Source organism: Mercenaria mercenaria, chromosome 11 (genome assembly GCF_021730395.1).
Source record: "Mercenaria mercenaria strain notata chromosome 11, MADL_Memer_1, whole genome shotgun sequence".
NCBI classification, from domain to species: Eukaryota; Metazoa; Mollusca; class Bivalvia; order Venerida; family Veneridae; genus Mercenaria; species Mercenaria mercenaria.
This window is the reverse complement of record NC_069371.1, coordinates 70,694,177-70,704,998: the sequence shown is the minus strand read 5'-3', so window position 1 is coordinate 70,704,998 and position 10,822 is coordinate 70,694,177. Positions and strand designations below refer to the sequence as shown.

General features: G+C 34.5%; 1 protein-coding gene across 2 annotated transcripts; it reads left to right on the top strand.

The window, feature by feature from the left end:
* On the top strand, window positions 1–2,923 carry LOC128546921 (sarcoplasmic calcium-binding protein-like). 2 transcript variants are annotated; one of them, XM_053518327.1, is made up of 3 exons: window positions 1–315; window positions 1,216–1,322; window positions 2,156–2,923. In XM_053518327.1, exons 2-3 carry the CDS (start codon window positions 1,222–1,224, stop codon window positions 2,457–2,459), a joined length of 405 nt encoding a protein of 134 aa, XP_053374302.1. In that variant the 5' UTR covers window positions 1–315; window positions 1,216–1,221; the 3' UTR covers window positions 2,460–2,923. The 2 variants fall into 2 exon arrangements, with proteins under 2 accessions (XP_053374302.1, XP_053374303.1); XM_053518328.1 differs by lacking the exon at window positions 1–315 and having other exon boundaries at window positions 1,125–1,322.
* Window positions 2,924–10,822: the final 7,899 nt, after the last annotated feature.

Below are 10,822 nucleotides of genomic sequence, written 5' to 3'. Positions count from 1 at the left end.
TCGGCCAAGAAATCTGTCTTCAATGTCGGCTTATTAAGCAAAAGGCACATCAAATCCTCGTAAGTGTATCAGTAATATTCAAAGAATATGCATTCTGTTTTCATGAATTGCATTCTGTTATCATGAATCAATATGTGCAAATCTGAACCCTAAACACAATTATAGCAGCTATCACATGATTATTAAATGCATTGTGTGTAAGCTACTTAGATCTGAGTGATAGGTGTTCTGTATTTGAAGGTTTAAAGTTTCTAGAAATTTCTTTCATTGTGTCAGTTTTAGTTACATTAAACAGTGCTGGTTTATCTGTTACTGGTAGGTATGACGCATTTAAAAATTATTTCAAAATCTTTTATACTCGTGAAGAAAGTTCACTAAGTACATTTAAATTGATACTTAAAGCAGTATGCCTCCAGATTTGACTAAAAATTAATCTTTCTTTCAAATTGAAGTTTGGTCATATTATGAATATTAGAATATGAATTTTTGATTCTAAAATACTTTTTAAGTTCCAAATCAAGAAAAAATGATGACCGCGTCGGGTATCGAACCCCGGACCGCCGCGGCAATAAAGACATTTTCTCGTCGTCGTAAGCAATAGCGCTATAGCTGAAGTAGTGAATAATGACTTCAAAATATAGATATTTATAATCGAGACAGTGTACCTGGAGTAAAAGCTTGACAAACGTTTTTCGATTTTCATCGTAAAAAGCAGTAAAACAGCAAATTCTGATGTGTGTCCGTAACATAAAGTTTGTCAGTAATTAAGTTTTAAAGCCTTCTTAAGAAATATAGCATTTATTTCAAGATATCTAAAAAAAATTTTTTTTTTTTTGTTATGGAAAGATCTGGAGGCATGCCGCTTTAAAGTTAATTGCAAAATGTCAAATTTAAGTGCACTACTTATTACATCTTATTGTTTCTTAGCTAGAATTCAAAACGTAATTGTTGATGTAATTAAAGGAAGTTCAGATGAAGTTTGTTCTTGCATATTGTCAGCTAGGCTTGAATCAAGTCTGTGAAAAGATCCTTAGAAAGCAGAGAACAAGAACACGCAACATATAAGCAGATTTGATTTGATTGAGTCTGTTTATCAGAGGTCAAAAGGTCATATATCTCTTTTAAATAATTATTTGAAAAACGTTTTCTTATAAATGATTAGCAATATAGTGTTCAAATCATACGTTAAATATATTTACCATTTATCGTTTTTAGAGCAAGATGGCAAACGATTATCTAATCTCTAAATGGCGGATGTATTTCAAGGCCATTGATGCAAAAAACGAAGGACGTATAACTAAGGAATACATTACTGAAGACAAGTATAAAAATTCATTCTAGCTGAAGCAAGCACTTGTTATTCCAGGGGTTACTTTATGATAAAATGATATGTTTACAGTTAGGCTCGATATAATCGAGTGTTTTACTTCGAAATTCAGCTTGTATTTGGGACGGGACTGAAAAATTCTTCAGATAACCAGAGTTTCGAAATGAGCGCGTTCGAGATACCGAGGTTCAACTACATTTTCAATATACTGTAGGTATTTATACAATTTAATTGTCTTTCATAGAATAACAACAACATTTTTCTAGCAAATATCGACAAAAGCCTGTCTTAATGAACAGAAAAAAGCACATAAATAATGATATGATTATAAATGAAATATTATGTATAGGTTATAAGTATGATACATCTGTATAATAATACGTATTTATGATGGCAGTTTAAACTTAATTTAGAAAAATTCATTCTACCTAATCAGTTATCATAAGTATTTATTAGACATTTACACTTATGCATTTCTAACAGTATATGCCTCTTGCAAATATTCAAAACAGTATTTTATTTATTTTAATTCATCAGACAGTTAGATAAATTGAGTTTTGGCCACGAGATGCGTATTTGAACCGATGGGATTTCTCTGACCATGTAAAAGATTGATTGGTATAATAATGACGTCACCATGTGATACGTCTTCAACAAGCACATTTGGAACTTATTCTTACCCCTGCCATACCCATTCTCGAACATTTATCTTATTGCCGATGATTTTTCAAATCAGTAGCACGTGTCAAGAAAACAAACGTAGTTTGGATGTTGCTAAATATTTGCAGCAGATGAATATGGTAAAGTTCGATCTGATAATTTTTTCAGGACAAAGTTTGCCGATTATCATCATCTGGAAGGTACCCGAAGAGAAGACATGATGGAAAGAATAGAGCAATGGTTTGACAAGTACATTCTACAAGGAAAATCTGGTCCTATCTCAGAACAAGAATTTGTAGATATGCTAAATGATGACTTCAAGGCCGACCGCGACAAATTTGTGAAGAAAATGCAAACCTCTTTTGAAGAAAGTTTTGAAATAAATAATTTAGATAAGGGTGAACTGCTCTCCCTCCGAGGAAGATTTCGTAATTGTTTTCCGGGCTTCTGGTCAGGAAGAGATTGCATCTGAGAAGAAGTTCTTTAAAGCTTACAATCCTGTTGATGGTTTTGTTCCGATAAAGCAAATTGTTGAATCGTGGGTTCATTTTCTGACCTGTGAGGACAGTTCTAAACCAGATATTGTGAAATCTGCTCTGGAAACGGGAGTTCGATTCAGTGCCACTGACCTTTATGTTTAAAAGGTCGATGACGATAGAACACATTGTCTATGTGACTGTTGTGCCTACATTTTGGTACATCATTGTGCTAAAAGAACACAAAAATGTGAAATTTTCTTATAATACTTATTTGATTTTAACTGATTAAACTACCTTGTGGAACCTTTGCCTTCAAAATTCTTGCGGCATTTACTTTGATCAGCCTTAATTACTATGCCGAAATCAGCTGTTGCCTTCAGCAACACTGGGTTCATCTTATGTCAGCAAATCATACTAATACCATTAAAGGCTTATAATAAAATAAATCGAAAATCAAGTGTGTTACATTCTTAATTTTTGTTTGCGTTGTCACTTCCACCTAACAAAATAGCTCTGAAAACTTTTAAGAAATATCATTTCTTGAATCATAAGTGCGGGCTAGAGTGGTGGATTTTTTTCGGAATCCTGAACAACGTTAGTTACAAATGAGTTTTAGATATTTATATAGTGACATAAGTTACTAATAAAAATATGATAAATTATTAGGATTCGTCAAAATAGTGGCGTCTCGTTAATTCAAAATGCAACTTAGTTCAATATTTTGTATAAAAATAAAAAGTTCGAGTAGATTTTCTGGAAGGACAGATCACCCAAAACACAAAGCTTACTTTATTTAAGGTATCGTCATCCCCAGTACGAATATATCAAATATTGACCTTCTATATATCAGTCTTTCTGTCAATGAAGCTTTGTGTCAATACCATATTTTAATGCATTATTTACATCCGTAAGCCTTAAACTTTAACCTTAATGGTCATTTCCTTGTACCAAAGCACAGGACATACCTTAGTATCGATTTAGGTCATGATAATGACTGTTAAACTTTAAAAATTGTAAATTTTTATTTCCGCTCATTGTTACCTTAACAAACTACATGTATATTGATGTTGACATAACTTTAGGTGGGACGGTGGTCTAGTGGTAACACGCTTGACTGTCAATCCAGATGTCCGGGGTTCGATACCCGGTCCAGGCACTGGAAATTTCAGAGTTCTCTTGAGTGTCTCCCATCTAACTAAGACCTGTACTTGTTCTTCCCAGGAAAGACGGCTTCGCGTGTATCGGTGCTGTACACCGGGCACATTAAAGAAACAGACTGCCTATTGGCAAAGAGCTAGGCTAAATTATCCGGACAGGCCTGTATCTAAAAAAGGACATCTCTCTATCTGTTTGGGGAATTTATCTCACTCTGTCCCTCTTGTCAACTCGCTCTGAGTGTGTACTAGAGGAGGAAGAATTTCGCGCTGTGTTTGGCTGCGTTTGCTATATGCAAAGCGCCTTTGAACGTGTTTATCATAAAAAGGGCGCTCTATAAAATATCTGGCATAATAATGATAATAATAAAATATTCGTCCAGTTGTTTTATTGATTTCGTCGGGTTAACGTCACACTTGACAATTAACTAATTTCTTATTTAGGTCGTGTGGTCACTTTCTACATTTTTGTGACAGGGGAGACGTGTATTTCCCCTCCGGACAATATTAAAGGTATGGGCGGATGCATAGCTTCTATAAAACAGCTAAATATCAGCTAAATACTTTGTCTTTCGAACAAAAACCTGTGAAGGGCAAGTCTTTCAAACTCAACGACTATAAACATTTTACATACATTTTCGTTAGAGCTATTTCAGACTTTGGAGGTGTGTGTATTGGGTGTGTGTTAAGGAGGGGAGGGGTGGTGGAGTGGGGGCAAGCGGAAGTGCGGTAATTTGTCAGACCTATCAATAGTCCATAGTATCCTGAAAGTTTTAAGACAAATATGAAATGCTAGCATTGACATCTACGGTCTTCTTTGAAATATACGTCTTTCCATCATTTACTATTTGTTCCGAAAAAAATTATACAAAGTTTTGAGCACAGTTTTTGGAGTCAAAGCATATGTTGACCCTTATTTTAAACGTAGTTTAGGGCGGCGCTTTTGAATTACATGTACGTGAAAAATGTATTTAATATTTAAAAGTCGGATTTTGATGAAGTCTAACTTAACATAGTTACCTTGTCGTGTCTGTTCAGTATTTTATATTATTGTAATTATACGGACAATATGCGCGTTTGGTTGGAATTGCTTTTAGACCTGTGCCACGGAAATTCTTTAAAGTTTGATCTTTTTTTTTACGAAAAGTTTTATCATGCTCAGGTGACATCTAACAATATTCCTTAAATTTGCTCTTTTCCACTGGACAGTTGATATTACTTTAAAGTACTGTTCCGTTTGGGCCACAGAGATTTTTATTCCTGAATTATGAAAACTGAAAGTACGATGGCGAAAGTCGGAGTTACGGTAACACGACACTACGATGATAAAAGTCGAAATCACGAAGCCAGGATGATAAAAACGCGATATAATTGCGCATTTACGTTAACATGGTTTTGTGTTTTCATCATCGTGGTTTCAACTTTCACCATCGTGATTTCGACTTTAATCATCGTAGTTTCGTGATATTGACTTTGACACTGTAACCTATTACGGTAAAGCTTTAACGGTGTTATAATTACGTCTCGGAAAACAAATCCATAGAGAATAAGGAAACTACTTATTCTTACTTGCACTTTACTATGTGTATTTCATTCTCTGCATTTTTATGTTTTCTCATATCGATTTTATTTTGTTTTTGTTCGGTTTATAGTCGCACCGACACTATAATTGGTCATATGACGACCTTCAAGCGTTTGATGGTAGAGGGAGACCCCAGATGCTCCAGGTGATTCTCTTTGTTATTTCATCACGGGCTGGCACCTGGTTAGAACCACCGACCTTCCGTAATATAGCTAGATGGCTTCCTCACATGAAAAATTTAACGCCCCGAGTGAGGCTCGAACCCAAATTGGTGCTGGGCAATTGATTTGAAGTCAGCGACCTTGGCCATTCGGCCACGAAGGCCCTTCACTCAATCTAAAGAAAGATATACCCTGTAAGTATCTTACAACAGACTCAGTATCCTACTTCTTATCCCAGATGCGTCGGAAACGAGACTATCTATATCTGAAGTAAATTTTCATCCGTTTGCCCTACTAGCGATTGGCTATTTCCGGTACACAGACATTTTTACCAGAATCAAACGATAATCAAGATTATTCTTTATCATAGTTTTTTTCAAAATCAATCAGCAAATCTTTTATATAACGAACTTTTTTAAAAAGAAATACCTCTTTAATTTTAGTGAACTGAAAAGAAACAACAGTTTATTATGGTGCAATTCATCCTAGTGAAAAAATAAATCATGACAGACATTAATTTTTGAATACATATTCGGATTGTTGATATAATTTTTTTTCCAACCACACTCATATTTTGCCCGATTAAGTTAATATGAACTACCTTCTACCTTTTGTAGTGTTAAAAACAAAAGAAAATATGTTAGCACATGATATGACAAGACAGTATTAAATGTTGTATTTTCATTCATTTCCATGCTTGAAAGTTAATTAGAATTCAGCCCAACATATTGAGCGTTTTAGAAAAATGAGCGCTCAAAGTTTAATGGTATGCATACCAATGCTGCCACTTTGCTGGATAAAGATAATTATGCAGCGAGCTATATGTAATGCACGGATAAGTATGTCAAGGTGCAATAACGCACTAACAACACAGACTTTTTTCTTGCAAATGTTTTGACTGCTCAGATATTATAAAGCTGTTTAATATTTTTACATTTGATTACGCCACATACAAATTTGTGGGTTGAACCTTGTTATCCAGCCAAAAGCCAAACGGATTCAAGCTTCTCCAGTGCAACAGGAATCTAAGTCATGTAGCTGAACAATATTTCTTTCAAGGCGAAATAAAGAAAGTAAACCTATAATGTATTTATGTCTCCCAAGCTTATAACAAAGTTCAAGCCATATGACGACCTTCCAGTTTGAAATAAAGTAGGAGACTACCCGCGGATATTACGCCAGGCTCCGTTGGTCTCCTGAATAGGACTGTCGTTCTTCAGAAAGAGCTTTGAATGGATTTCTTCAGAACTCCAGCTAAAAACAAGGTTATACATGAAGACCACAGTTATTTGCGAAAGAAGATGCTTTAACTCAGCATATCTGTTAAACAACAATATACAGTGAAGATAAGAACAACAATGCTTCAAGGTCCAAGTTCAATATCACGCTTGAAACCAGCACACTGGCTCATTATTTGTTACATATTTAGTTATCAGAATTGTTATATCACCTTAAATTAATTACATATTGATTACATATGATGCTTGTCAAATATAATACAAAACCGGTGTCTCTGTCTTTAAATTCAAGGCCAAGCGTCAAGGTTAGTAGTTAATTTGCAGTTGCTTTCAAATTGTGTATGTTGTTTCAAAGAAAAATGTTCTACTTATCAACGCTATTTATAGGAAAACTCAATTTTAAAGACATTTTCGCTGATTGAAAACTTCAGATTATCCAGAAATTAATGAAACACACATAATTATGCAATTTGGTAGTGGACTAGATAATATCATAATAAACGTATTTGTAAATAGCGTTAACATGCATGCAGCCTTCTTCAAAATTTAAAAGCATGAATGTATTGGGTTTAGTTGCTGTTGTTTTGGTTTTTTCCCTTTTTGTGAGGGATGGTGTTGTGGGTGAGGGTGTTAAAGTCGCACTGATAATTATAGTTCATGTGGCAATTTATCAGCTTAAAGAGGAAGACCCACGGTTGGCCCTTCTATCCTTATTTCCGATAAGAGCAAAGTATCTTGATAGAGCCATCGTTCTTCCGCATGCCAGGTTATTTGCTAATGGCGGATGTATTTCAAGGCCATGGATGCAAGAAACGAAGGACGTATAACCAAGGAATACATTACTGAAGACAAGTATAAAACTTCATTCTAGCTAAGAACTTGTAATTCTAGGGGTTACTTTATGAGGAAATGACATGTTTGCAGTTGAAACTCGATATAATCGAGCGTTTTACTTCGAAATTCAACTTAAAGAAATGTTTAGTACACGTGTACTTGGGACGGGACTAAGAAATTCTTCGAGATAACCAGAATTTCGAGATGAGTGAGTCCGAGATACCGAGGTTCCACTATATTCTAAATATACTTTAGGCATTTTTATAATTTAAATTGTCTTTCATAGAACAACATTGCATTAGCAAATAGCGACAATAACTTTACAGAAGAGAGCCACATAATAATTATAGATAATGATATAATCATACATAACATATTATGTATAGGTTGCAAGTATGTTAGATCTACCTCTGTATAATAATACGTATTTATGGCGGCAGTATAAACAGAACAAATTAATTCTACTTAAACAGTTATCATAAGTATTAATGTGACATTTCTAGCAGTTTATGCCTCAATGAAGTATTTGCAAATATTCAAAATATATTTTTTAACTCATTAGACAATTTGATAAATTGAGTTTTGGCCACGAGATGCGTATTTGAACCGATGGCATTTCCCTGACCGTGTAAAATATTGATTGATATAATAATTACGTTAACATGTGACACGTCCTCAAGAAGAAGCATATTTGGAACTTATTCTTACCACCGCCATTTCCATTCTTGAACACTTATCTTACTACTAAACACAATAACGATTTTTCGAATCAGTTGCACTTGTGAATTAAAGTTGCTAGGACGTTGCTTAATAATAACTAAAAAATTCAAAAATATTTACAGATTGGTATGGTAAAGTTCGAACAGATAATGAATTGTCGGATGAACTAAACGTGAAAATTTAGAGAAACAGAGAAATGCATATGAAAACAAAAACAACACTAAACCAAAACATAATTTGAATATCATAGAAAGTAAGTTTTCATTTTGTTTATAAATGGATCTGTTTTCCTTTGTTTGCGTAACTTATTATCACCTAAAGTTTGCCGATTACCATTATCTGGAAGGTACCCGAAGAGAAGAAATGATGGAAAGAATAGAGCATTGGTTTGACAAGTACATTCTACAAGAAAACCTGCTCCTATCTCATAACAAGAATTCGTAGATATGTTTAATGATGATTTCAAGGCCGACCGCGACGAATTTGTGAAGAAAATGCAAACCTCTTTTGAGCAAGGTTTTGAAATAAATAATTTAGATAAGAGTGAACTGCTCTCCGAAGAAGACTTTGTCATTGCTTTCCGGGCTGCTGGTCAGGAAGAAGTAGAACTGGAGAAGAAGTTCTTTAAAGCTTATAATCCTGTTGGTGGTTTTGTACCGATAAAGCAAATTGTTGAATCATGGGTCCATTTCGTGTCCTGTGAGGACAGTTCTAAACCAGATATTGTTAAATCGCATCTAGAAACGGGAGTTTCCTTTTTAAAATGTCAACGATGACAGCAGCCACCCAAGTGACAGTTGTGAATGCATGTTTGTACATTAATGTGCAAACAAAACAAAAAGAAAAGAGTGAAAATCTCATGTACAATTTGTTTTGATTAAGTATGTTTCGTGGAACCTTTGCCTTCAGAATTCTTGCATTTTCTTTAGCGGTTGAATTCAGTAGCACGAGGTTCATCTGTTGTCAGCACATCATACTAATTATAACACAGTTCGTGAAAATAAATTGAAATTCTAGTGTGTTACCTTGTGCTTTATGTTCGTGCTCTCACTTCCATCTAACAAACAAATTAACTCTAAGAGACCGTGCGAAATATCGTTGTTTGACTTATTAGCACGCGCTGCTTAAAAAGAATCTTTTCGGGAAGCCTGCAAAATATTACTTACTATGAGTAAGTCATCGTGCCCACCTTAATTTAGGCTGGCGGAATCCTAAGGCGGTGCCCGATTGTTTTTTTTTCTGCTTATATGTGTGCGTTTGAGTGCTTGTGTGCCTGTGTGTCTTGGGCGGTGCCATACAGAGTTGTTATATCTTACTTGTCTGTTTATTTATGTTATTTAGCTGTGTGTGTTTGTCGTTGGAACATGAATGTCTGCGCTACTGTTGTTAACGTTGTAGTGTAATTGTGATTAAGAACATAGCATTCCCTTTGTATATTCAGCCTTGCTCTACTTTCCCCTTCAAACCCCTCTCCTCCCCCTTTCTACCCCTTACCCCGTCCTTTCCTTCTATCTATATTTTGCATAAAATTAAAATGTACTTGTTGGATTTTTGAAGCAATCCGTCTGTAATATTTTTCCGTTGAAGCTTCTTTTCGTTGTGAACCTACTTTGCAAATGCCTGGCTCTGAGGCTGTGTTTGTGGTGTTCTGTGCTTCCCAGAAATCTACCCTTACCTATTTTTGTTTTTTACATATTTCAGTAGCTTCACATGTAAGCAGTTAAATACAATATAAGATATCTCAAGTCAATTCCGAAAATTCTAAAATGATTGGAGTAATGGCGGCTCGTTCATTTATAAAGTTATCTCCGTCCAGCGCTAGTGTAAACGTCTTATCACTAGTATGCCTAGAGTTTTCAGTTGTTTTCAATTGTGACTTGCGTAGGCATTCTCTGGAGATGGACGACTACCATGTTAAACATCATCTACTAGGTGCCATAAGAAAGACTTGCCCGGTAGTCACCCTTGAGAAGCCTTTGAAATTTTTTATATAAAACAATAAATACTGTACAGCTGTACATGCATGTCAATTTGTATCGCAATTTTGTCGCTTTATTTAATATTTATTAATATGCAAATAAGCTAATTTGCATATAGTGATTATATTTCATGGTTTAATACATTGGCTTTAATTAAATACCATTTTTGCTCACTTATTTCATCAAATGGCGAAGAAATGATGTCATATAAGTGAAATTTGTAAAAACTGCACTTAATGACCTTTGACCTAATTTCTTGACCTTAATTTGACATTAGGATTGCGAATATCGACATCAATGAACTATTTATATCACATATTTTACATATAACACATAAAAATTACATCTTCACGAAATGCCTACGTAGGTGTTTTCCAGCCACTTATATGAAAATAATTTGTAAACTACACTAAACTTACATTGTTTTAGATATCTTTATCCTCAAACTATTATATTAAAATGTAGACCATCAATTTGTCTTTCATTCCGTCCATCCGTCGGTCCGTAGTTTTGTGTCATTATCTTATCATATATCTCATTTGATTGCGACAAAGCATAGGTCATACTTCACTATCGATTAAAGTCAAGGTCATGGCAGTTTCAAAGACTAATTTTCGTTTCTACTTGTTGTCATCTTAATCAAACTAATTTGAATGTGCCGAAATTTTTTTGTGACTTTCGAATATTT